The sequence below is a fragment of the Sturnus vulgaris genome, chromosome 9, assembly GCF_052056855.1.
Source record: "Sturnus vulgaris isolate bStuVul1 chromosome 9, bStuVul1.hap1, whole genome shotgun sequence".
In the NCBI taxonomy this organism is placed as follows: Eukaryota; Metazoa; Chordata; class Aves; order Passeriformes; family Sturnidae; genus Sturnus; species Sturnus vulgaris.
This window is the reverse complement of record NC_142251.1, coordinates 1,070,292-1,097,732: the sequence shown is the minus strand read 5'-3', so window position 1 is coordinate 1,097,732 and position 27,441 is coordinate 1,070,292. Positions and strand designations below refer to the sequence as shown.

General features: G+C 50.9%; 1 protein-coding gene across 1 annotated transcript; it reads right to left on the bottom strand.

Annotated features, from left to right (window-relative positions):
* Window positions 1–708: 708 nt before the first annotated feature.
* Window positions 709–26,179, bottom strand: WLS (Wnt ligand secretion mediator). Its single transcript, XM_088169581.1, has 12 exons — window positions 26,012–26,179; window positions 14,971–15,243; window positions 9,956–10,080; window positions 9,139–9,300; window positions 8,098–8,234; window positions 7,630–7,798; window positions 7,376–7,473; window positions 6,834–6,897; window positions 6,501–6,644; window positions 5,004–5,087; window positions 3,431–3,584; window positions 709–2,816 (listed from the first exon to the last, which is right to left on the bottom strand). The coding sequence occupies exons 1-12, from the start codon at window positions 26,115–26,117 to the stop codon at window positions 2,707–2,709; spliced, it is 1,626 nt and encodes a 541-aa protein (XP_088025707.1). The 5' UTR covers window positions 26,118–26,179; the 3' UTR covers window positions 709–2,706.
* Between the last annotated feature and the right edge of the window lie 1,262 nt (window positions 26,180–27,441).

Below are 27,441 nucleotides of genomic sequence, written 5' to 3'. Positions count from 1 at the left end.
GTTTTCATCAAATTTTCCACTATTCTCTAAGTCAAAGAATTATGGCATTGTTTAGGTTGCAAAAGCCCTCTCAGACCATTGAGCACAGTCATTTCCCTAGCACTGCTAAGGCCACCAGTGTCCCATGTCCCCAAGTGCCACATCCACACGCCTTTCAAATCTCTCCAGGGATGGGGACTCCACCCCTGCCCTGGGCAGCTGTGCCAGGGCTGGACAACTCTTTCCATGAAAAAAATTTCCCAAATATCCAATCCAAACTTCCTCTGGCATCACCTGAGGCTGTTTCCTCTTGTCCTGTCGCTTGTTCCCTGGGAGAAGAGACCAACACTTTTTTTAAAAATTTATTTTCCCTGGATTATAGACAGGAGTGCAACATGGGGAGAGCAGGCTCCAAGCAGTGGGCAGCAGCACCTTGAAATATGGCAGCAAATGGAAGGTGATGCCCAAATCAACACTGCAGTGGGGTGATGGCCAACACACAAAGGTCACAGCACAGCTGGGACAGCTCCAGGGCTGGCAAGCAGGGACAGGAAGGAAAACTCTGCAGGGTTGTTCAGTCTTAAGGCTCTGGGGAGACCTTAAGAGCCCCTTCTCATAATTAAACGGTCTCCAGGAGAGCTGGAGAGGACTTTGGATGAGAGTCTGTAAAGGGGAATGGCTTCCCACTGCCAGAGGAAATGGGAGATGAGGAGAAATTCCAACAACAAATCCATAATATTGTGTATTTTATTTAAATTAACAAAACTACATGTTTTCCAGGTTGCTTAAAGCATTCTGTAAAAACTGAACTCAACCTAAACAAACAAACAAAAAAGATATATTTTAATAAGACCCAGGGACTATTTCCAAGACATATGAGTAGGGCTGAGGAATGAAGAAATAAAAAAACCCACACACACACACGCACACGTACACGCGCCCCGTAAACGAATTGTTAGTGTTTGACACAAAATTTGGTTTGAAAGCTGCAGCTCCCTGTTCGTGGGGAGCCTTTACAAAATGCAATGCTATAGTCTAAGCTGGAAAAGAACCCACGGACACAGCTATGGGAACAACATAAATATCACGTAAGAACCCAAGGGAAAAGGGATGGTAAAGTTGCAAAGTCGAGTGTTCAGCTGGGAATGTTCCAGGGTTTACAGGGATGTGAGTTGATTTAATTCACTTTGTAATGGAGTAATTACTACGAGTAGGAACCTGCTTGGACCTGCTTTGCCTCCAGGGGCAGGGGAAGCTGGGGATCCTGGGGAGGGCAAACACAATAAAAGGAATTGCTTTAAGAAAATCCAACAGGAGCTCCAATAAAACACAGGGAGAGGGGTCTGCCCCCTGTGGCACAGCCTGACTGGAGGAGCCCCATGTGATGGTGCACAACTTGGGGTGCCCAGCAAACAAACCCAAGGTGATGTTGTGGTGCCACCCTCTCTTTTTTTCGTAGTGCTGAGCTTTAATAAATGGATGAGGGTAAATGAATGAATCCTGGGGTGGGAATCATTATGGTACCTGGAATTGTGATTGTACCTGGGCTGACAAGGAAGGAGTTTCCCCTCTCTGCCTCCTCTCTAACCCTTCAGCAACACACAGCAGCAGCAGATTCTCATTTGTAGGGCCAGAACTGGGAGGGTGTTACATGTTACCAGCAGTTCACACAGACATTGACACTCCAAGCCATGGAAGGTGAGCCCTGAGCAGCGCAGACCCTTCCCCACCATTCACTTCTCTGAACTGGTCCCAGCAGGGCTCAGCTCAAGCCTCCAGGCCGGGTCAGTTCCCACTCCCCTCTGTTTGCCAAAGGCCTCCCAGCACGGGGCTGAGCGAGCCCAGCGCCGGTGCCTGCTCTGGGAAAGCAAAGATCCACATTAGTGCGTGACCAGCGGATCCTTTCAAGTCTGATAATCCCTGGAAGAATCCAGCTCTGCTCCAGCCTGGCAGTGCACAGAGCGAGACTGCCCGGCTCCCAGGAATGCCCTGTAACAAAAGGGGGAGGTGGAGGAAGCCACAAAAGCACGGGAAGCCAAAGGGACTGAGAGCAGGGAGGAGCTGGCTGTGGGATCAGCCAGCTGGCAACTTGGGTCAGGAGCGCTCTGTTCTCCTGCAACTCAGCTCAGCATCCAGGCTGGACATTCCCTGTATTCAGCAAACAGCTGTAAAACCTGCTGAGAAAGCACTCAGTGCTTCTACTAAAGCTTTACTAACAGCCTGCTCCTCTCCCAGCTCTGCTCCATGCAGGGACAGAGGGCGGCTGCACCAAAGACTCAGACAAGGGTCAATACAGCTACAGTGGTGGAATTCAATGTTTTTACAACAAGGTTTCCCCCCCCCGTCAACCAACACCTGCTGCACACAGGAGCAAACCCAGAGTACTGAGCACGTGCTCCTGCCTGAGCTCCCTGCAGCACCTTTATGCACCAGCACACCCAGCAAAATCAAACCAGCCCCACGGCAGCTCTGCCCCGGCCCCACATCCGACTTTGCAACCTCAGTGCCCTTCCAGCAGGGTTTTACGTGTAACACAATATACACAGCCCTCCCCCCAGGAATAACTACACCATAGTAAAGAGTTACAAATGTTCTGCTCGCTGTGGCTGCTCTGTGAATGCACCAGGGACGGGGGGTGCTCGAGAAGCTGGAGAGGTCTCCAGCCAGAGGGACTCGTGTGTCCCCTGCTCCCCAGCCCAGGCCTGTCCCTGCTGAGGCACCTCCGTGTCACTCCTGAGCCTCCTTCCGAGCCAGCTTGTAGACCTCCGTGGGCCCGTCCACGTGGGTGATGGTGGTGGTGAGCTGCAGCTCCTCCCCGCTGTTCACCCCCAGGTCACCTGAGAAACAAAGGTGTTCCATCAGTGCAGACTCACAGGAAAATATGGGAGTATTCCAAAGGAGAAGATACAGTTTATTCCCTCCGGCCTTTCAGCTGCCTAAGCCACGGACAAGCGACTTTCCTATAAATTATTTTATTTATAGTTATTTAAATAAAAGCACAAGAAAAACATTGAGGGGCTATAGTGTGTCCAGAGAAGGGAATGGAGCTGGGGAAGAGGCTGGAGCACCAGGAGAGGCTGAGGGAGCTGGGAAAGGCTCAGCCTGGAGAAAAGGAGGCTCAGGTGGGACCATCTGGCTCTGCACAACTCCCTGACAGGAGAGTCTATTTTGTCCACTCCTCATCCCTCCATCTGAGCTATGCAGTTCCATCTGGGCAATGCTAAAAGGCACAAAAACCATCCCGAGGGCTCCAGCCAGACATGGCTAAAAGTCAAACCTGTCTAACCCAGCCATTAATTCAAATGCCTGCTTGGAAACCCAAACCATCATTTGCAGAACTTTTCAAGGCGCTGAGTGTGCACTGGAGCCAAAACAAAAGGCACACATGGCATCCCCTGCTTTGTACCTCTTTGTCCCCACGAGAGCCCTCGGGTCATTTGGGGACATTTACCATTGGACTGGTCTTCACCGTAGTTCTTGTGGGATGGAGCATACAGGAACATGAGGGCAAACACGTAGAGGTTCCACATCCCATAGATGCCGGTGAAGAAGGCGCTGTTCACCTGGATCGTGATGTCCCCCCACTTCCAGTGGCCTTCTGTCACCTGGCCAGAGAAAACAGACACAGACAAGCCATCAGGGAGAGCAAATTCTGTAAAAACAGCCTTGGAGTGAATCAGTGAGAACGGCACCAGCTCAACAGGATGGAGGAAATGGAGTGGAACAGGTTCAGTGAGGCAGAAGTCAGGCTGGGATTCTCCTCTCCAGACTCAGTCTGCAGGGAAAAGATGCTCCTGACAAAATGATTCCCTCAGGACTTCTTCAGCTCTGATGTCTCATTTACTGTGCTGCCATACCCCTGCCACAAGCATGTGCTCAGCACAGATTGGCACACAAAGGGCACTACCTGGGGACACCACTGACATCCCAACACATCCCACTGCTAAAAATAAACCTTTCCTAGCAGGAAAAGCAGCGTGAATAATGGGGGAATTGATGTGCTGAGCACGGCTGGCTGAGGAGGAGCCAGGCTGACAGCACCAACCTGCCACACGCTGAGGGCTGTCAACAACCATGAAAATATCATCAATATTAATATTCCTTGAAGATACACAGACTGCTCAGACAACGTTGCTTTCTGTTAAAGAACAACATAAAGGCCAAGAAGAAAATTAAAGAGAGCCATGGAGATGCTTTGAGGGCTGGAGCCCCTTTGCCATGAAGCCAGGCTGGGAGAGCTGGGAGTGTTCACTTGGAGAAGTGAAAGATCCAGGGAGAGCTCAGAGCCCCTGGCAGGGCCTGAAGGGGCTCCAGGAGAGCTGGGGAGGGACTGGGGACAAGGCAGAGAGGGACAGGACACAGGGAATGGCTTCCCACTGCCAGAGGGCAGGGCTAGATGGGATTTTGGGCAGGAATTGTTCCCTGGCAGGGTGGGCAGGGCTGGCACAGGGTGCCCAGAGCAGCTGTGGCTGCCCCTGGATCCCTGGCAGTGCCCAAAGCCAGGCTGGATGGGACTTGGAGCAGCCTGGGAGGGTGGAAGGTGTCCCCTGCCCATGAGCTGGGCTTTAAGGTCCCTTCCAGCCCAGTCTGTGACCCCATGATTCAAGCAGTGATCAAAGCTCATTGGTACCGAGGTGACACCAGAGCTCAGGACAAACAGGTACAGCCACTGCTGGGCACGGCAGGGCTGCAGAGTCAGCCCAGGGAAGGTTGGATGTTTTCACATCTCCATGGGCACACAAAGCCAAGTGAGTTTCAGTGTGAACAGAACATTTTCCTCTCGCTGAATTCTCAGAAATGACCAAAACCTGTTGGCCAATTTCACAGCCCCAACATTTCCCAGGAGCCAGGGGCCTTCGTGCCAGCTCCAGCCTCGGCAACTGCATGGCACAGCTTCAAAGAAATGAGAAACAACTTCTTCAAAAGCAACTTGTTATCAAAGGAGCTCAGAACAGGCTGGTCCTGTCTGGGCAGTGATGAGCAGTGTCAGGAGAGGCTGATGCTGTCCCAGAGCCATCCCTCACCTGGCTCACGATGAAGAAGATGACGGTCATGGCTGCACACGCCAGGGTGATGAGCATCAGGAACTTGAACCTAAAAATCAGCCCCTGTTTAGAGAGAAATGTCACTGGTCACATTAACAAAATCCACAAAACCCATTTTTGGGTTATAGGATAGACAAGACACGAGGATAAAAAATAAAAAAATAAAACAAGGGTCCAACCCACGAAACCCCAAAGCAAAACAACCTCCACCCACTCGTGTGCCGTGCCCAGCACTGCCCATATCCTCCCCTCCCCACACGTCTGCAGGGTGGGCACGTCTGGACAGCTCTGCCTTTCCATGACATCTGCTCAGCGACTGATTGAGCTGCAGTTAATTAAGTGGAAGAGGTGGCACGTTTGGCTGTTTTTAGGGATAATTTTGGGATAATTTCGAAGTGAATTTGGGTGAACTTTGAGGTGAATTTTGGCCGTTTTCAGGGATAATTTAGAAGTGAATTTGGGTGAACTTTGAGGTGAATTTTGGCCGTTTTTGGGGATAATTTTGAGGTGAATTGGTGAATGAGCCAGGCTGCAGGGGAGGATGGCTCATGGCTCTTGTAAAACAAACACAAGTGGTCGGGTCAGTGTCTCAGTGTGGGCTCACCACACTCATCCTCACCCCCAGCCCGGCTGGGAGGGAGCTGCAGCGATTCCAACGTCTGGAAAACCTGGCTGGCTATCAGAGAATGGAGATTCTGAGATAAACTCCTTGGCTGGCAATCCCACTGCCCACCACCCCTGCTTTCACTGGTTTTACATTTTTACTTACAAATTCTTTTGGTTTTGGGTGAGTGCGTGGGTTTTTCTAACCTGGCTCTGGAATTTAGGTGGAAATGTCAGTGTCTGCGTAATTACCCTGCCACACCACGACAACAAAAGACTATTAATTTAACTCTTCCACACCAGATCCCTGCTCCCCAGATGTTTGGATGTGGAGTGTGGCAGAAGCAACTCTGCACCACAAGCTGAACCCCCCTGTGCCTCCTGCTAGAGGGAGAAACACTCAGTATCTGCTTCAAATTCTTTCAAGTCCAATTTTCTAATTTTTTATGTGCATTCCTGATGGGTGATAACGACTTGTTTAAAGAGGAAGTGACCATAATTTAACAGAATGACTTTGGGGATAAATATTTGCACCCCTGTGGAAGCAGGGTAAGCACTGAGAGTGAGCTCCTCAGGTTTGGCAGCAGGCAAATCACGTAGGAGAGAAAAACATACAAAATCATGGGCTAAAAATGGGGATAATGGAGGGAATGTGTTGTGCTTTGTAAGGAAACGACAACCCCAAAAATCCAAATTTATACCATGAAAAACCAGATGGTCTTAGCGAGACCTCCAATTAAACACAATAATTAATATTAGAGGAGGAGAAATGGAATTATGAGGAGGTTATGGATAAAGGGAGTCTCAAAACGGACTCTGAGGTCCAAAATGTTTTCTAAAAACAGAGAATCTGTGCCCCAAAGGGGCCCTTACCTCGTAGTGAAGGCGGCGAGCCTTGCTCATGGCAGGGAGGCTCGACTGCTTCCCACTGATGTTTCTGAACACTTGGAAGACCATGAAACACAGGAAGAGAAAATAGAGGCACAGGCAGATCCCTGCAACTATAATAAAGGCCATCTGTGCAGAGGAAGTTAAGGGAAAACAGCACACACTAACAAGAAATCCTAGAACACATTACCCAGGTGAGTCCCATATTCAGCTCCCCAGTGATCTCCTGCAGTGCCAAAAGCAGGGAGGTTGCCCACACCTCCCAGGGAGCTGGCAGGAGGGAGCACCTCCCTGTCCCACAAAGCAGGGGAAGGATACAGCCAGCTCCGTGCCCACCTCGGTGGTCCAGATGCTGTAGAAGGGGTTCTTGAGCTGCACTCCCCTGCAGAGAGGAGAGAAAACGACTGTCAGAGGGCTCAGAGGGCACCATGTCCACTCTGCAGCCTGGGAATCACAGAATCAGGGAATATCCTGAGTTGGAAGGACCCACAAGGATCATTGATCCCACTCCTGCCCTGCACAGACACCCCAACAATCCCACCCTGTGGCTGAGAGCGTTGTCCCAGTGCTCCTGGAGCTCTGGCAGCCTCGGGGCCGTGCCCATTCCCTGGAGAATGTGGGCAGTGCCCAGGAAGAACCTTTTCCCAGGGTTCTGCAGGGGAAAAGCCAGCTCTGCTGCTTTCCCATGTGGGTGAGGAGAAGGCGAGGTGGGAAATGTTTCCATTTTGGAGCACCCACAGGAGCCTCTCCTGGCTCTGGGAGATGGAGCTGTGGGGTGGAACTGCTGGTCCCTGCTGCAGGGGGTGAGCAGGGACCTCAGCTCTGGGATGGCCGAGCCTGGGGAGTGCAGCTGCACCCACCTCTCACACATGTCAAAGATGAAGAGGCAGAAGGAGCCCACGGCGATGGGTCCCACCTGCTTCCAGTACCCCGAGAGCCGATTCCGCTCGTTCTGGTCCTGATCACCAGGTGGGGAGGAGGAGAAAAAGGGAAAAAACAAGTCAGCCTGAAATCCCCTCACCTGGTACAAGCCCCCACAGCATGATGTCCATCCATCAGCAAGGCAGCTGCCAGGTTTTCCTGGAAAGCACCTTGCCGTGGGTGTGGTACCCACCATCATGTGCTCCCCACAGAAGATGATCCAAAACGAGAGCAGCATGGCATAGAAGATGCCCTGTCGAATGTCCCCAAAGAGCAGCATCCAAGTCCAGTCAAATCCGATGGAAAACCACTCCACAGGGATGTTAATGAACGTCATGGAAATTCCCAGAGCAAAGATGACCCTGGAGAGGCACAAACACCATCCCTGTCCAATGTGCAAGGGAAGGACACAGCCCCAAAGCCAAAGCTGTGCATGGAGAGAACAGAAGGAAATCCAGCACTGCCTGGGAAGTGTCACCTCCTGCCACCAACACCCCTAGGACTGAGCTCCTCAGAGCAGCTCCTTTTACTCCAAGGGTTTAACAGGAAAGAAAAGAGAAGCTGTGGAGGGAGGGGATGGAGAAGAATCAATTCCTATCTCCCAACCATGGGAGCAATGACCTCAGTGGGGTCCCCTGGACCACCATGGCCCCCTACTCACTTCTCCAGCAGCACAGGAGCACGTGTCATCAGCGTGATCCTCCTCCAGTACCACACCATGATGATCAGAATGCTGGGTGTCAGGAAGGTCTTCATGGCAAACCACACCTTGGTGAAGCCTCCGTTCTGATGGATGCCCTGAGGAAAACCAGGGTGCAGAGTTTAAAATCAGGTTTAACATCACCATCCTGTGCAGGATTTAAGATCAGGTTTAACATCAGGTTTAACATCACCATCCTGTGCAGGATTTAAGATCAGGTTTAACATCACCATCCTGTGCAGGATTTAAGATCAGGTTTAACATCACCATCCTGTGCAGGATTTAAGATCAGGTTTAACATCACCATCCTGTGCAGAGTTTAACACCAGGTCTGGGCAAACAGAGCCTGGGTGGCAGAGTGTTGGAACCCTGAAGCCTGGAAGTTTGGAACTTTCTGTGCTTTCTAACACTGACCCCCAGGAGAACACTGCTTTTGATTTGAGGCCTTGGGGAAGGCTCCAAATTTGAGTGATGGAGTTAAAATCTCGGGTGTGTAGTTGGAATAGAAGTGTGTGATTTCACATGGTGAAGGGTTTGGAATTTGGGGTTTATAGAATAGAATAATGGGTATGGGACAAGATGGAGGTTCTTGGGCATTGTCTCCTTCTTCCTTTCTTGTTCCTTCTTCCTTCTCTTTCCTAGTTTCAGGCAGTAATTTTTGGTTGGACAGTTTGTGCTGCACTACGGGTCACAGGTGTTTGGCTATTGGGTCAAAAGTATAAATAATACAGGTGTCAGCTATTTATTGAACTGTTTAACTTTAAAAGACCTTGTAACCAGCTCCAATTTGCTCACTTTTAGCTGGTAGCTGGAAGTGTTGCAGAACTCTGTGTACTTTAGATAAGATTTAATAAACAGCCAAATCCGAACCAAAAATTTCATCTTTGTGTTTTTAACCCTGACCCCGAGCGAAGGCAGAAGAAAACGCAGACAAGGCACAGAGGAGGTGGTGCAGGTGACCCCTGAGAGGGGGTGAGGGCAGAGCAGGGACAGGACACTCACCACCAGGCGGATGTCCTTGATCTCGCCGATGCCCACGTTGATGCCTTTCCTGTCGTTGACGGGCAGGCGGATGTTGATGAGGTAGTACTTGTGTGCCACGCTGCCGATCTCCATGAAGGGCAGGAAGTCACAGTCGTAGTGACGACCCTCAGACTCCACGGTCTGCACAAAGGGCAGGGAGCAAAACTTCAGCACAACCCCCGGGACCAGCACACCACAGACACTCCCAACTGGGAGCACTGGGAGCACCCAGAGCCCGTGTGCTAATTCCAGCCTGTGGCTGAGGGATGCTTGTCATGGTTTTGATTGGTTAGGGTCACTGGGTAACTAAGATTTGACCTCAAAAAGTTCACATTTCAGGTTTTCCCTCTAAAACTCCCTGACAGGAGGTGGGAGCCAGGTGAGGATTGGTCTTTTCTCCCAGGTAAAAAGTGACAGGATGTCCTGGTTCAGGGCAAATTTAGGGACAAAACCTCTGAATGGGATCCCTTTAGGAAACAGATTCAAGCAATCCCTCCCCCAACTGGTTTGGGGAAATATTTCCTCGGAGAGAAGTGGAAAAAAAACCTCGGCACCTCTTCTCTCCCCCTTCACTCCTGGAACCAGTCTTAAAGCTGCAGAACTCAATATTCAACAGCAACAGAACAGATTGGGGATACAAGCATTATAAAGTCACCCCAAGACACAGGACAAGAGAAAACAGTCTCAGGTTGGATATTGGGGAAAATTTTTCCATGGAAGAGGTGATTCTATGGTTCTGTGATTGGAAGAGGACAACTCCCACTCATTCCCACCAGCAGTCAGTGAAATTCCTTACTTTTGGAGAGCCAAAGGTGCACTTCAGCTTCCTGATCTCTATGGCATGTGCTATTTCCTCCCAGTCATCAAACATGTCATCACGATAGGCCAGCGACACATCCAGGGTGATCTCTGCATTTTCCTCTGCAACAGCAAGGAGACAGGAGGCTCAGAGGGTTCCCAGAGTAATTAAAAAACACAACACAAAGTTCCTTTATGAAGATAATTAATGAACTGAAGTTGAGCTATGCTGGCCTAGAAAAACACCTCAGAACCAACCACACACAACAGCGTTGATTTCTACACGTGTTGTTTGCTTCAGTTGTTCTACAGGAGCTTTTTGGAGCTCTCCCTTCCTCACCTACACAACATTTTAGAGCCCTCCCCTGCTCCTCCACACCTGCACTGACTTGTTCCTGCCTCTGCAGCTGCCCCAACTCGCACACCAGTGCCACACACGGAGCTCTGGCAGGGTCACACATCCCTGGGGACCAGCAGCTCGTCCCCTCCTGGATGTGACAAAGTCCGGGATCAGCTGCTTGGAAAGGTGACACTGCCAGGACACTGCCAGGGGAGTGAGGCTGGAAAAGGCTCACTGACAGTGAGTTCATGCACTGGAGCTGCAGCTGAGGCTGCCAAGGAACAACACATCAAAAACCTGAGGCAAGTCTGTACCAGCTCCACCAGCTGGAAACTCCTCCTGTTTACCAGGCACAGATCCCAGGGAAGGCTCTGAACGAGGAACACGCTCCAAACCCAGCACGTGCATGTCACAGCCCTGCCTCCTTTTGTAGGGCACCAAACTCTGACAGCCACAGCTGCTGGGAAAGAACCATCCACCCTGGAGAAGGGTGGGGAAAGCTCCTGAACCATCCACCCTGGAGAAGTGTGGGGAAAGCTCCTGAACCATCCACCCTGGAGAAGTGTGGGGAAAGCTCCAGAACCATCCACCTTGGAGAAGTGTGGGGAGATGGCTCCAGAACCCATCTTTCAGCCATATTTTTGTTGGGAATACGTGGTGGCACACTCATCCCACCGGATGGGATCTGTGGTTTGCAGTTCTATTTTTACACCCCCTTCAGAGGTGGCTGGGTTGTGCATCTGATGTGGACACTTTAGGATTTTTCTGAGCATTTTTTGGTGCATGTGATCTGCACCATCCAGATCCACATCCAGCCCCTTTTCCAGAGCTGCCAGCACTTGGGTTTCCATGGAACACGAATTTGCCATCTCAGATCCGCTGTTTAGGAGACCAGCAAAACAGATAAATGGGAACATAAGGTTGAACTTGGCCCGGCTAAAAAGAATCATGAACTCCATTTCAGAAGCCATAAAACCAACTGGAATGCTTGGGATTAAATCCAAGAAAAACAGCTTTCAGTATTTCATCTTTGCAGTCCAAATGTTGCTGCTGCCATGGAGTATGAAAACCAGAAGGCAGAAGATGAAGTGCTGTGTGCCTTTCCAGGCCAATGGATTAGAGACTCCCTCTGGAATTCCATCAGTCTCTCTGCTGGGGTGACACCTCCCCTTGGAAATGAGTTTTGTGCAAAGACCCTTCAGGGCTGTCAACATAAAATACAGATATATCCATCTATCCATAGATTTCAGCACAGCAGACTGATGGCAGAGCTGTGGTAGTGGTTGGACTCCATCTTAAAGGTTTTTTCCAACCTAAATGATTCCATGATAATCCCATGCCAGCCTTCCATCAGCAACTCCCATTGTCCCTGAGGAACAAATGAGGACAGTGACAGAGAACCAGATCTTAAGATTTGTGCCTTATTCACATTAATGAGATGGTGAATAGACAATTTTCTGGAGAGGGGAGGGTGCTGTTCTCCTGCACAGCATTAAACTGAGAGGGAGCAGGATCAGATTGGAGCTCAGGGATAAATCCTTCTCTGGCAGGGTGGGCAGGCCCTGGCACTGGTGCCCAGAGCAGCTGTGGCTCTCCCTGCATCCCTGGAATGTCCAAGGCCAGGCTGGAGCAGCCTGGGACAGTGGGAGGTGTCCCTGCCATGGCAGGGGTGGCACAGGATGGGCTTTGAGGTCCTTCCAACCCTAATAAGGACCAGACACTCTCCTGGAGGTTTCCCAGCCCTGAGCTCTGTGATCCCCCCAGTGAGGGACTCCCTGCTCATGCTCCAAGCACCACCAGTGTCATTTTTCCCACTGGCATTTTATTGCCCAGGAGCTTTTCCATGAATCACTTTATAGGACAATGCTTGCCCAGGATATCTTCACTCACGTTACAATGGCCTAAAAATAGTGGAGCTGTTTCAGGAGGGGGCTCTGTGCCAGCTGCACATGAGCACAGCTGGCAGGGGAGAAGCCTATGGCAGGCAAGCAGAAATGCTCGAATTATTTCCATTACACTTCCATGCTTCACCAGCTCCCTAAAATTACAAAACCTACCAAAAAGCCCAAGGCTGGATGAATTAGAAAAGGAGGATACAGCACTCTGCAGTTGCTTTCCAGCTGTAAAGAAAACTCCATCTCCTTCCTCTGGTCCCCTCCTTTCCCAGTCGTGGGAAGGGGTTTTAATAATTAAGTGCACAATGCATCAAGAAAGGAAAGGGACAGCACAGAAACAGCCTCTTCCTCAGAGGAACAGCCTGAGTCTCTCCCAGCTTTCTGGGAAGGATAAACACAGGGAAGCAGCTCAGCTTTTAGACATGTACATATCAAAAAATCTGTATTTCAAAACCACTGGAAGTCCAGAGGAGTTCCCAAGGTGAGGGTGATTAGGGTTGGTTGCTGCTCTCAAAGGTGAGACCCCACAGGGTATTCCAGGAGGCTCAACCCCTGCCAGCCTCTCTCAGGGCACCTCACCAGGGCTGCCCTTCTCCTCTGCCCCAGCAAAAAAAAAAAAACCAAAACCTTTCTGGCTGGATGGGGAGAGCTGACACAGGTCCTTCATGGGGAGAGCTGACACAGGACTGACTCCAGCTCTCTGTGGATGAGGAGTCACTCATGAATCACCAATATTTCCCAACAGGCACAGCCCAGCTGCCCCTGCCCCAGGAGAGTTTTTGCACCCAGCACCCTGAAAAAAACCAAATGCAGCTTTACTCTGTGCATTGGCCTTGCTTGGGAATTGCAGGAGAAGAGGACAACCAAGGGCCTTTGAGGAAAAAAAAAGCAGGAGACAGTTTGATGTGGCAACATCCCTGCTGGAGGCCCAGGACCTTGCTCAGCACCTTCAGACCCTGCAGTGCAGCTCCAGGATCCAGGATGTGCCCCAGGCAGCAGCTTCTTCAGGAGGATAAATCCTGTGCAGCTCCCAGCAGTGCTGCTTTCCTGGATGGGCTGAGGCAGCTCCAAGACAGTTTTGAGGACAGTGACCAGAGGCTTCAGCAGCTGCTGTGCCTTCCAGGAGTGGCCCTGGTTTGGCACCAGCCCCTGCTGGCATTGGCCACAGCACAAGGAGGCCTGGAGGGCTCAGAGTCCCAGAGAGAAGAAATTTGAATTGTTGCTTTAAAAGAAGAACTGAGGTTATTTCACGTCCTGATCGCTGTCCCTTTAGCTGATCCCTGATCAATGAGGCCCTTTCCTTTAACAGCAGGGGACAGACACACACATGCAATTAATTCAGCTTAACAAGTCTTCTGTTTACTTGTTTAAGAGCTGTTACAAAACAACCTACCAAGCAAGAAATGTTCCTGAGATTCTACACTTAATTTACATCTGCCTTCAGCTTGGCACAAAGTGCTGGAAAATCCCCAAACCTCCTTTCTATTACCCAGGGGGTGGCCCAAGATGAGTTTTTCTGCTTTGAGACCTCAAGAAAAACCTCCCACCTTTGCAGGACTCAGCCACTGAAGGGCACAAAGCTGAAGCAAAGGCTCTGCTCTGGCAGCAGAAGTGCTGCCAGAAGCTGGGTTAGCATTCCAGCATCCTGCTCCAAGGGCTTGGCCAGCTCCTGACTCCAGCACGGTGGTTCAAGTTGAAAATCCTTGGAATAAAGAGCTGTTTCCCTAATGCAATCATCTATCCAAGTGGAAGGAGGTGAGGCTTTAATAAAGGCACAAAGCTGCTCTCAGTATTTCAGAGATAATTACAGGGATAAGAACACAGGTGAAAGTTTTCAGCAGTCTCATTTCTAACTTATCTGAATGATGATGCATTAAATCATCCCTGCTCCATCTCTGCAAGTGCTCAAGGTTGGGGCTTGGAGCAACCTGGGATAGTGGAAGGTGTCCCTGGCCATGGCAGGGGGTGGCACTGGAGCTCCGAGGTCCTTCCCAACCCAAACCAGTGCAGGACTGTGGGATAAATAGCTGGGGGAACAGTTCCACGCTGAGCAGGAATGGGGTCAAGGACACAAATTGGCTAAAAAATCTCCTAACCCTGAGTGACTCCCTGAAGTGATCCCACCCCACAGATCCCTGAGCATGGAGCCAGCCCAGCAGCCAGGCTGGAGCCAGGGCAGGAGCTCCAGACAGCCCAGCTCAACCAGTCTGCAAAGCAAATTGTTTATTCACTGTAGCTTAGAGCTGGAGAGGGATTTCCCCAAACACTTTAAAACATGCAAAAACATGGACAGCCTCCCTTCCAGGAAGGGCCAGAGCAGTCCTGCCCTTGCTGCTCTCAACATAATTTTGCAGGTTTTATTGCAGGATTATTTTTGAGTTTGGGGGAGACTTGTGTGGCTTTTTTTTTGGGGGGGGGGGGTGGGGGTGGGGAGAGTGTTATATATTTATTTAGTATTTATATAATAGCTTCCAACTGAAAGAGGGGAAATTGAAGTTAGATATTGGGAAGGAATTGTGAGGAATCTGTGAGGGTGCCCAGAGCAGCTGTGGCTGCCTCTGGATCCCTGGAAGCATCCAAGGCCAGGTTGGAGCAGCCTGGGTCAGTGGAAGGTGTCCCTGCCATGGCAGAGGTGGCTTTGAGGTCCTTCCCAACCCAAACCATTCCAGGATCACCAACTCCAAGATCCAGAACATTCTCCAACACAACTCACACAAGGTAAAAACCCCTTTAGGGGAAACGAGAGCCAGGCAGCCCCTCCCTGTGCCAGCCACTTACTGAGGTCGTTGTCCATCTTGAAGGCAATGTCGAGCTGCATGATGAAGAGCATGAACTGGAACCAGGGGCTCATCTCCTTGCTGGGCAGGGGGATGTGCACAGCGAACACGATGTCATTGGCCTCGATCTGCCGGCTCACGGCCTCGTCAAAATCCTTCAGCTTCTTGCAGTGGTTGGGTCCCCAGGGCATCAGCCACTTGGTTTTGTGGTGGTTCTTCCTGACATCAATGCACTTCACTGACATGTAGGGAACAGCTGTCGTGGGGCTGGGAGCTGCCAATGCAAGAGAAGCACACTTGTAGCATCTGCAGCCATCTGATCCTGAGGTTTCCCCCAGCAAAACTCGCAGCTCCCCGCTCGACTCTTTGAAGGCAATTTAAAACAAATGCAGCCAGTGCTGCTCCTTCACAGCTCTTTGATCTCACAGTCAAGTAATTAAGTTTATTACATCCACAGATGTATTACTGACTTTGTAGTGGGATCAAATTAGGATTAATTGAAGAGCTGGGATCTGCTGGTTCAGTCTCAGATACCTCAGTCACACAAAATTCATCCTGATTTACTGAAATCTTTTCCTTTCCCTGGGCTCACTCAAGCAAATCCACACAGAAAGCACGTGCCCAGAGAAACCCGGGTGGATAAACTAATCCCAAACCTCGTGGGCCTGCAGGGCAGAGCAGGATTTACCACAGGGATTTGCACCATGCAAGGCCACACATCTCCTTGGGCAGGAAGATTTTCCTCCAGGCCAGTGGGAAATGAGACTCTGCAGAAGGTGATTTTCATGTTGTCACCATCCTCATTCTGATCATCCAGGACTTCCCTTACAGATCACAAAAACCCCAGCAGCAATAACACCACCCTACAAATTCCCAATATTCCCAGGAGGAAAACAACCCCAGAGTGAGCTTCACCCTCCTGCTGCCCCCAGCCCCGTTACACCCAGATGATTCAGCCCTGGCTCCCTTTAATTTGGGTAATTTGGGCACAGCAGGATCATCCCAGCAGCTCTGGAGCTGTTTGGGATGGCAGCCAGGAACCCTGTGGAGCACCTTGCCCAGAGTGCCACCTCGGCACAGGGTGACATCCACACGGCTTCCCACGGGCAGCCAGAGGTGACTCAACGCCAGGCAGGAGGAAGTTACTCAAAAGCCAAATGTTTATCAACTGCATTTTTTCCATTTTTTCATAGCACTGAGTTTCTTCCAGCTCCAAAGGCACAGGGATAAGGGTGGGCTCCAGGGGACTGGAATGAGCAGTGGGCAGTGCTGGACTCAGTGACCTTAGAGGGCTTTTCCCACTGAAAGGATTCCAGGAGTGCTCCCAGATTGATCCCAGCTCTCTGGGATGCATCGTTGCACTGCTGCATCCCAAACCCTTGCTGCACTCAGGAATCACACACCATTCAGATATTAAAGCAACCCCAAAACCAAACAAGTTCTTGATATCAGAATCAGGACATATCCTGAATTGGAAGGGACTCACAAGGATCATTGATCCAATCCCAAAAATCCCACCCTGTGCATCCCTGGGAGCAGGCTCCAAACACTCCTGGAGGGGTGCATGGCTGTGCCCATTCCCTGGGGACCTGGCCAGTCCCCAGCACCCTCTGAGGGAAGAACCTTTCCCAAAATCCACCCTAAACACTGCATCAAGAAACAGCAAAGTGGAATAAAACAAAGCACTCAACAAACAAATACAAATGAAGCTGCAAGTCCAGGGTTACAGAACATTCACGACATGCCCATAGTGTATAAAACACTGCAATAAATGTTGATTCCTCCACCGTGCCTCGATGCAGAGCCCAGAAACCACAGCTAAAACTGCAGCTGGAAGGGAATATCAGGAATATTGCTGTGAAATAAGCCAGGCTTTTGAGCCGAGCTCTCTGAGCTCTTTAACTCTGACACATTCTGGGTGATTTCGAAGGCATTTCTGAATTAAGAGACAGCGTTCCCTCTACAGAGAAGCCGAATGTTTCTTGCTTTGATGCAACTCATTATAGCCATAAATACATGTTTTCATCACTGCCTGATTATGATTTTAAACACTTGGCACGCTCCCTGCAGCCTCCCCCCTGCCAAAGTTACAGCTTTGAGGAGCATGAGACAATTACTATACATATTCCTCGTCGGGAATCGAGCACCAAACAAACGTCGGCACTTGGCTTCCATTACTGATCTGGCTCCTGGCCCATTAAATCCAAATGAGCGTTGAACCAAGTGGGGAAAAAAAAAATAAAAAGAAAAAAAAAAAAAAATGCTTTGTGGAGCTGCAGCCAAGTCAGCCAACAGCATTACAAAGTGCTATGCAAAACAAAGCTCGCAGTGAGGGATTTGGGCTGGGCTGTGGTGCCAAGGGCTGCCCCCAGCCCCGGGGGATGCAGCAGCTCCACAGATCCCAGGATCTCCTTCAGCCTGGAAAAAACGGAGCAGCTCTGTGTGCACAACACAGTGGATCAGCCCGAGTGCTGCCAGGAGAACTGCAGGTACCTCCTGGAGTGAGAGGGGAGCAGAGCTTCCAGAGGAAAGCTGGGCAGGAGCCAGTGGGAGCCAGCTCAGCCCCCAGCAGGGAATCCTGGCAGCAGCCATGGGGCACAGAGCCCTCGTGCCAGGCCTTGGGCACCACCAGCAGTGCCAAGTGCCAAAAGCCACGGGCAGGAGGTGCTGGAGCTGCCAGCGCTGCCACAGGATCACAGATTGAAAGAGACCTTAAAGTTTGCCTCGTTCCAAACCCTGCCATGGCAGGGACACCTTCCACTGTCCCAGGCTGCTCCAAAATGGCTTTGGATGCTTCCAGGGATCCAGGGCTTCTCTGGGCACCATCCTCACCCTCCCAAGGAACAATTCCTTCCCAATATCTAATCGAAATTTCCCCTGAATTTCTGCCTCTGCATCTCCTGCAGCTGGGCCTCCAAAGGTGGCCAGCTCACTGCAGAAATCCCAAATTACAGGGGCAGAGCAGATCCTGCTGCTCCCTGTGATGGTTTTACTCAGCAAATACTTGGAAAGTTGGACATTTTCACCAGAGCTTCCCATGGGCTCCCAGCTCAGCCGTGTGTCACTGACTGGAACAACTCCTGCACAGAATTTCATCCTTTCCTTCAGCCAGGTCAGGGCAGGGTGCTCAGGGCTAATCCCACCAGGACAGCAGAAAACAAGGTCCAAGGCACCTCCCTCAGGAGCTAGCTCTCAAAGAAAAAAAACAAAAACAAAACCAAAAACAAAAAAACAATTGCTTCTCTGGTTTTAGACTTAAATCTTTAGGTAAAAAAATTACTGAGACAAGTGAGCTCCATTTTTTTAGCATTTTTTTGGGGGGGATATTACACTTAACTTTGGGTAAGAGCCACCATCACTCAGTATTTTAATTTCAATAAATTAAGCAGATCTTCAATAAGCTCCTGTGATGAAGCCTCAAACATCTCCTTCCTCCCGCACTCCAGCATTTCCATGCCCTCTCAGTTTCTCACCTTGGGAATCACATCCTGCACTTTCTCATCCCAGCACTGCCATTAACCACCGACCCTTGCTCCAGCACCATAAACAAGCCCTTTGGAAACTCTCAATTGCATTGTGTCCACATTGATTAAAGGCTGAATCCCCCTGACCTCGGGGGGATTTAACTTCTCCCGGCAGCGGGAATATTCTGCTTTTCTACTCAATTACCCCCTTCGGAGCCAGCCAGCACTTCCCAGCGAGCACACACAAAGGGCTTCTGCTTCATTACCCTAAGCGACTGCAGGGTAGGAATAAACAAGCTAATTTATCATGGACAGACCCAGCTTTTCCAACTGGAACAGCCAAAACCTGCAGAACACCGTATATACACTCAGGATTATAAATATGGATTTATTGCAGCGTGGATTTTCCCTTCTGCCTCTTTCTTTCCTGACCTCGATGGCAGCAGTTTAATAAATTTGAGCGACATAGAGACTTTTAATTACTAGTTCTTTGATAGTTCTGATTTCACAAAGCACTGCAGCAGCTTTTATATGCAGAATAATTGTATGTTTAAATAACCCCACTGCCTGCTGGAAGCCCACTCCCTTTGGGAAAGGTTTTTCTTTCTTATATTTGATTTCAAGCTTTATCCAGATCAAAATCCTTTAAAGCCCCGGGGCACCAATTCCATCCTGATTTACAGTGGGAGTTTCCAGATATCCTGTTGCAGCTGAACACCCATATTTCTGTTGCTTCCAAGACATTTTTTTCAGTGCTACTTCAGCTTTCTCTTTTTTTTTTTCCAGACCATAAGAATGAAACAAAATTTGCTGGATCAGAACAGAAACTTCGTGGCTGCTCCTGGATCCCTGGAGCAGGGATGGGCTTGGAGCAGCCTGGGATAGAGGAAGGTGTCCCTGCCATGGCAAGGGTGGGATAAAATGGGATTTAAGGTGCATCCAACCCAAACCATCCTGGGATTCTGTGATTACAACCCAGTCACATCTTTCATATCCCAGGGGTTGTGCTTTTCCTCAAGGTTTATTCTCCAGTGCTACTTTTGCAGCTTTGCTACCAGCAAAGTCTCTCCAGAGCAGCCCAAACTGGAGGTTTTTCCCAATAAATCAGATCCCAAGGAGCAGCCGTGCCCAGAGCTCTTAGAACTGAGGGAGCAGGGGATTCCCAGCTCCATGAGAAGCAGCCAAAGGGCTCCTGGGGAACAGAGATCAGGAATTCTTCCCTCAGCCCCAGGCAAATCACAAAGCAGGGAAATCTTATGAGGCACAACTTGCTGGGAGAACTGAATGAACGATCTCCATAATTCACATCCATATTCAACAGCAGCAACGAATGCAAATGAGGAGAGCATGAGTAGAGCTCTGAAAATGCAGAAATGGATATTCAAAAAAAAAAAAAAAAAAAAAAAAAAGTAAGACTGATTTACTAATGGCCTGATCTTCTTTCAAGTCAGTTTTCCAATGGGATGAGATGAATTTCCTGCAACGCCCAGCCAAGGTTTGAAATCCCTGCACAGAGATGAAGGAGCAGGAAGAGCTGTTGTTATCCAGCAGCTTTTCTCTTGAGCCTGACACTCCCCAAGATAAGATGCCTTGGAGACTGCTCCTGCTCAGATATGTGAGGAATTTCATCTCCATGTCAATGGGCTGGTCCAGGCCCTTCCCCACTGGACACCTTGAGCCCTTCAAAGGCTTTCCCAGGCTATCAGGGAGTTGTAGCCTGACTTCAAAGGCCAGAAATGTTATTTACCAAGGAAAAGGCTTCCTGTGTAATGGTTTTCCCCTCACAAAGGGCAGGGAGGCAGCAGGAGCACGGCTTGGGTCACATTTAAATCAACAGAGCTGGGGAGCAGCAGGACTGAACTTGTCACCTGAGCCCTCCCAGCTTGGAGTTTGGAAGTGATGCAGCCGTAAAAAGAGAAAAACCCAGCAACTCTGAGGATTCCCAACACTGACATTCCTGCCTGGGAACTCTCCATTTCTGGCACTTTTACCCATTCAGCTACAGTTACAGCTCTTCAAAAGAAGAATTGAGCAGACCTAAACTAAACAGACACGACCTTTGGTGTCTGCTTTCTCCGGGGCTCCCAGCGCCTGTGCCAAGGCTGCAGCACTGCAGGAATGTGTCTATACAGAGGATCCATTGGCATTCATGGCCACGGAGCACGGCCCAGCTCCTGGAGAGGCCCTGGATGAAAGGAAGTCAGGCACACAAAAATGTTCTTTGTCCCCAGCCTGAAACACTCTTTCCTATCCATACCTTGGAAATCTGAGCGCATTCCCTGTCAAAAGATCAGCTCGGCCCAAGGAAGGTAATGAAATCCCAGGAAAGAAAATGAAATCCTGGAAACTCAGGGCTCAGGAGCCAAATCAGACATTTAGATAATGAGCTGGGATTGTGGAGAGCAGCTCAGCCATGGCCACACATGACTCATTATCTCTCCCAGCCAGACACACAAGGAAGTTTGAGCTCCTCCAGTCACAACAATTCTGTTTTTTCCAGCCTAAGCCACGGAAGGGAGCAGTGAACCTGCACCTCCTTAAATCCATCCCCTCAGCCCAGAGGACTCATGTGCTAAATAAATCCCTCCACTTTTCCAATCAGTTAAATTTGTAAAGTGTCCGGGTGGGCACTGGGCTTCCAGCATTTCCCTGGGTTTGCCTGGGCCACAGAGAGTTCTGCACTCCCTGCTCTTGTTTGAACCAAGGATCTGTGATTTTGGGGTAAGGCATCCTCGGAATCACAGAAGCTTGAGTTGGAAGGAACCTTGAAAGTTACTCTCATAAAATAAGTAATTGGAAATTCCCTTTCGAAAAGTTTTCAAAGCTGGGATGTTGCTGCACAGAGATCTGGGCTTATTTCCTTTTTAAAATACTTTATATATATAAAAATTCCAGGATGAAAAGGCAACTAGAAAGGGACACCAACAGCTTCCCACAGAGGAAGCTAATTTGTAATCAAAAGCTTTGCTTTCAAAACAACCAAGAGGGATCAAACCCACATAAACCCAGTCAGATTCTGCACACACAACTTCCACCCCAGCAGCTGCCAGGAGGACACTGGAGTGTCCCAGCTCAGCTTTGGCCTGGAGCAGTTGTGGTGACTTCCACTGGAACATCCCAGTCAAAATTCCCAGCAAAAGGCACAGCCAGGTGGATGCTGCAGCTGCGGGAATCATGGAATTGTTTAGGCTGGAAAATTTAAACAGTGAATTGAATCGTTCCCAGCACTGCCAAGGCCATTCCTGGCCCATGTCCCCAAGTGCCATATCCACAGGGATTTTAAACCCCTCTAGGGATAGGAACTCCACCCTGGGCAGCTGTGCCAGGGCTGGAAAAGCTTTTCCAAGAAGGAATTTTCCCAAATATCCACTCTGAGCCTCCCCTGCCCACCTTGAGGCCATTCCCTCTCCTCCTGTCCCTGTTCCCAGATCCCAAATCCCCCCGGCTGTCCCCTCCTGTCAGGGAGTTGTGCAGAGCCAGAAATTCCCCCTGAGCCTCCTTTTCTCCAGGCTGAGCCCCCCCAGCTCCCTCAGGGATTCTCCAGCCCCTTCCCATTTCCCTCAGGGGATTCTCCAGCCCCTTCCCATTTCCCTCAGGGGATTCTCCAGCCCCTTCCCGGCTCCATTCCCTGCCCTGAACACGCTCCAGCCCCTCAGGGTCTCCCCTGTCCTCAGGACCCAGCTCTGCTCCAGGACTGGAGGTGCAGGGTTTGTCCTCGTGCCTTGCCCAGGGCTGTCACAGCTCCCAAGCCTGGTGGCATCCTGGGACAGCCAGGCTGGATCCAGGGAAGGCAGAGGCTGCCGGGAATGCCAGCGAGGCTGTAAATAATCATCAGCCTCATTCCTCACAAACGATAACAGAAACCATTCCTGGCGATCCCATTCCCCTGTAATCCACACGTGCCATCATTTACAGAGGGATAGTGGAGACAAGGCTGCATTAGGATTAATTTTGTGGATCATGTTCTATCTCCCACTGCTGCATCCCAAGTGAACACATCACACACAGCCCAGAAGCGTGACCTTTAAACAAGATGTTTCCCACGAAGGGAGCAGACATCAGGAATTCTGTGGGGTTTCAAGTAGTGACAGCCCCACTTTCTGGAGCCAACAGTTCATGACCATAGCTCAGCTAAGAAACAGCCCAATAAAATTCTCTTTTGGAGTGTTTGCTCCCTTTTTGAGCTTTGCAAAACTCCCTCCAGGCATGGGGACTCTACCACTGCCCTGGAGAACCTGCAGCAGGGCTGGACAACCTTTTCCACAAAGAAATTTTCCCAAATATCCAACCTTAAACTCCCCTGGCACAACATGAGGCCGTTTCCCCTCGTCCTGTCCCTTATTCCCCGGGAGCAGAGCCTGATCCCCACCTGGCTGCACGCTCCTGTCAGGGAATTGTTGCCACAGGAAATTTCTCCCATTCTTGTGCATCCCATGCTTTGCCAACAGACAGCTGTGAGCAAATCCCACCTGAGAGCTGATAAGGTTCCTGCTGCTAAATAACAGAGCTGTTGGAAATGTGGGAGTTGCATTAAAACTCTGGCATCACACACTGACTGCCCAAAACCGAGCTGGGAACGAGCAGTGGCAGAAACCCCCCGATGTGAGGAAAATCAGCTTTGTGGTGGTTGTATCAGGTACCAAGTGCTGCATTTGGGTATTTTGGACTGGCACGAGGGATCTGTTAAAATAGAGCACTTAGTCATTGTTTTGAAACATGACCTAAGTGCCTGCGAGGGGAAAGGCTGGCTCGGCTTTGCAGCCCTGTCCCACTCGTGTACGTATTTTGGGTTGTCTAGACCTGGGCACACCAAAATAACCGGATTTTGGTGTCTGTTGGGTGCACTGGATCAAACCAGAGCAGGGCCACTGTGTCAGTGCCACCTCTGCTCCCACCCCACCTGGAGTCACCACTGGGAGAAGCTCTGGGGTGGCACTGGGAGCTCTCCCAGCACGGCTCTGGTCCCTTTGGAATGTCGGCCACCAACCCACGAGCAGCCTCCTTGTAGGAAACACCACATGCTTGGGAATCTCTAAAGGGCTCAGTCCCAAAGCCCTGGATCAGAGTTCTCAGGGATACAGAGAGCCCAAAACAAGGCAGGTTCCTGGGAAGAGCTGCTCAGCCTCCCAAGCCGTGTGTCACCCTGCCAGATGTTGGGGACCACACCTAGGTTACACATGGAGCTTTGTGTTTCACAAGCACCAAATATCCCTGGATTTGCAGCTCCCAGGAAGGCTGGCTGGGAGCTGCTGGCTCAGGGATGAGCCTCTAAAATCCTTAAATGTATCAGAAGAGGTAAATGCTGCAGAGGAAAAAACAGTTCGGACGATTGATTAGGGCAGTTTGATCTGAGGGAAGATCAAAGGGAGAATTTCCAGGAATTAAAGCACTTTTGGGGCAGCATCCCCTAGGATTGACCACAGATAAAAAGATGCATTTACCCCAGCAGGATGGAGTGACTGAGCCTGTGCAGGGCATTGAACTCGGCCCCAAATCCCTGTCCCCAGCACTCCCAACCTGTCCATGCAGCTTTCCAGCCCCACCTGGGAGACCCATCCAGGATGGGAGGGCCTGAGGTGGATGCCCAGCAGCAGCAGCCAATAAAGCAAGGGCATAAACCAGCTGAAAAACTGAACTAACATAATTTAAATTCTTTAATCTCTGAATCCCTTCAAAACTGAGCAGAAACATTTGTCTTTTCCCTGTAAAGCAAACCATAAACATCTGTTTGTCACATCTGTCCCCAGCTGCCAGCACAAACAGGGCTTTCTGAGCCACACCAGCTTTTGGAACAAGCAACTGTTTCAATTTAACAGCAAGAATCTGCTAGAAAAACCCTTCTGAGATGAAGTCTGGCTTCTCTGCACAGCACAAGCCAAGAAATTTTATCTCAGGAATCGGCGGCGGGTTCAGTAACCTGCTCTTGAACCAGCTCTTAAAGAGAAAAAAAAAAAAAGGAAGGAGAAAAGCTAATCCTGATAAACTTCGTGGTTTCAGGCCTGCAAGAGCAGGAAAAATGAGTTTTAGTCAATATGTGCCAGCAACTCCCTTGTGATGGAGGTGAGGAAACAGGAGAATGAGGGACGCTGAAGAGTTCCAAAATTACATTTAGTGAAATTTCATGGTTATTAGAGGCCGATAAAGCAAGGCCACGAAGGCAAAGCAGTGATGGGCACCAGGAGCACAGAGCCTGCTTCCCGAGGAATGGCTGGAGCTATTCCCTCAATCCCTCTCGAACAGAGGGAACAACCCAACTTTATTCTCCCAACAAAGTGCAACAAAGTTTCAGAATGAATTTGACCCCGATTCTTCCTGAAAATGCCCGGAGCTCCGCAGGGATCCTGCCCGGGAGGAAGGGATGGACCCCGGGGGAGCCAGCCCTGCCCCAGGGAGTGGGGGATGCTGGACAATCCTTCCCGGACAGAAAGGCAACATTCCCACTCTGGAAATGGCCAAAACAGCCACATCCATGCGCCCATCATTCCAAGGAGCCGGCGCACAACTCAGCTGCTTTCTAGTAAAAAAAAAAAAAAAAAAAAAAAAAAAAAAAAAAAAAAAATCAAAAAATCCCAGGACTGCCCCAAACTCGCTCTCCTCCATCTTCCTCCTTCCATTCCCCAGGGAAAACTCCTCTGGCCGCAGGGCTGTGTCCCAGTTCCCATCTCCGTGCCTTTGGGAATGCTCAGGGATAAATAAACACAATCTGGGCTTTAAAGTGCCCGGTGCGGAGCCGGGGGGGCCCCAGGGCCGAGGGGAGTCGGGGATTAAATCCCTCCCTGGGGCAGCCACGAGGGTTTTCCATGGGCAGGAACGAACCCAGGCCGAGTTTGAGCTTCTCCTGGATTAGGATCGGGAATGGGGGGGTCCCTCCTGGAGCAGGAGGTGGAACGGGGGGGGGGGCTCCTGTGGGAAGAGGGTCGGGGGTGGAAGGGAGGGATCCCCTCCCGGGACGGGACCGGGAGCTCCCCCGCGGAAACGAGCCCGGACAAAGCGCAAGCCACAAAAAAACCCCAGAGCCGAGACCCCCCCCCCCCAGTCATTCTCGTTTTTCTTTTCTTTTTTTTCTCCCCCCTCCCTAGATTTTTTTATTAATTTTTTTTTTTTGTTCTCATTCTGGCAAAGGGGGAGGTTTCCTCCCGCGGCCGATTCGGAGGCCGAAGCACGGGGAGGTGCAGCGCCAAGAAGGGAGGAAAAATCCTTTTAAAAAAATAAATTATTATTATTTTCTAAGCCAACTTTGAAACGCGAGGCTCCCTGCGCGTTCCGTCGCCATACTGAAGCTTTCCCACTTCCCTCTTTCTTTAAGTCTAGTCTGAAACCAGGCCAAAAAAAAAAAAAAAAAAAAAGAGAAAAAGAGAGAAAGCAACACAAAAACTTTTCCTTGACCGGCTCCCCCCGCAGCAGCCGCGGGACGGGCACAAAGGGCCCGGAGCCGGGATCGCTCGGCTACAAAAGCGGATAATGAGATCATGGGAGCGAGTCAGCGATACTGTAACCAGCACTAAACAAGCGGGCAGCGGCGGCAGGAGGAGGAGGAGGAGGAGGAGGAGGAGGAAGGCAGCGGCCCCCAGCACTCACCGATGAGCCCTCCCACCAGGAAGGCGATGACTTGGAACACGAGCAGGATGCCCCCGACGATGCAGAGCTTGCGGGTGCTCATGTTCTCGATGATGGCCCCGGCCATGCTGGCGGGGCGCTGCGGGGGCCGCGGGCAGCGGGCGGGCCCCGCTCGCCGCCCCAGCCGTGATTGTGCCGCTCCCGCCGCCCGCGGCCGCTTTAACCGGGCGGCCACACGTGACCGACCGCCGCCCCTCCCTCCCCGAGCCCCGCCCGGGCCGCCACAGCGCCCGCGACGGCGATGGGAGCGGCACCGGCAGCGGGAATGGAAACGGCAACGGGAATGGCAACGGGAACGGCAACGGCAACGGGAACGGGAATGGCAACGGGAATGGGAACGGGAATGGCACCGGGAATGGGAATGGCAATGGGAATGGGAGAGGCACCGGGATCGGGAATGGCACCGGGAACCGGAGAGGCACCGGGATGGGGAATGGCAGTGGGAACGGGAACGGGAATGGCAATGAGAACCGGAGAGGAACCGGAGAGGCACCGGGATCGGGAATGGCAATGGGAACCGGAGAGGCACCAGGATCGGGAATGGCAATGGGGATGGGAGTGGCAATGGGAACGGGAATGGCAATGGGAATGGGAATGGCAATGGGAACGGGAACGGCAATGGGAACCGGAGCGGCACCGGGATCGGGAATGACAATGGGAACGGGAGAGGCACTGGAATCGGGATTAGCAATAGGAACGGGATCAGGAATGACAATGGGAACGGGATTGGCACCGCCCTGCTCTCAGCACAGCCCGGCACGGCCCGGGGATCAGCCCTGCACCGGCCCTGCCATGGCAGGGACACCTTCCACTGTCCCAGGTTGTTCCAACCTGGCCTTGGACATTCCAGGGATCCACAGCTTCTCTGGGAATTCTTTTCCAGCCCCTCATCACTCTCCCAGCGAGGAATTCCTTCCCAATATCCCACCCAAATCTCCCCTTTTCCAATTTGAAGCCATTCCCTGTGTGCTGTCCCTCCATGCCTTGTCCCCAGTCCCTCTCCAGCTCTCCTGGAGCCCCTTTGGGATCTGGAAGAGGCTCTGAGCTCTCCCTGGATCCCTCTCCTCTCCAACCTGAACTCACCATCACATTTTCCCCACTCCTGTCCCATGCCCATGGCTCTGGGTGAATGGCTCTGTTTTGATTCACCCCAGCTGCTCACACTGAGCAGTTTTCCCAGTTCTGCTCCCCTCCATGTATCCCCATATCCCAGAGGAGGATGCTGTGTACCCATCCCACCCTCTGGAAGCTGCTGGCCTCCTGCTCTGAGCTCTGTGTGCTCACAGCGTCCTTTGCATGGCCCAGAATGAGCCCATCACCCCCTGCCATCACCTTTTAGGACAAAGGGAAATGGATTTAAACTGAAAGGGGAGAGATTTAGATCAGATATT

Bases quoted from the DNA above. Each gene is read 5' to 3' on its own strand.
- WLS (XM_088169581.1), bottom strand. From the start codon at position 26,117: ATGGCCGGGGCCATCATCGAGAACATGAGCACCCGCAAGCTCTGCATC. The intron at 8,235-9,138 runs GTGAGTGTCCTG...GGTTTTCCTCAG, and splicing joins TCAAGGACATCCGCCTGGTG to GGCATCCATCAGAACGGAGG. The intron at 2,817-3,430 runs GTAAATGTCCCC...TTTGTTTCTCAG, and splicing joins CGGTGAAGACCAGTCCAATG to GTGACCTGGGGGTGAACAGC.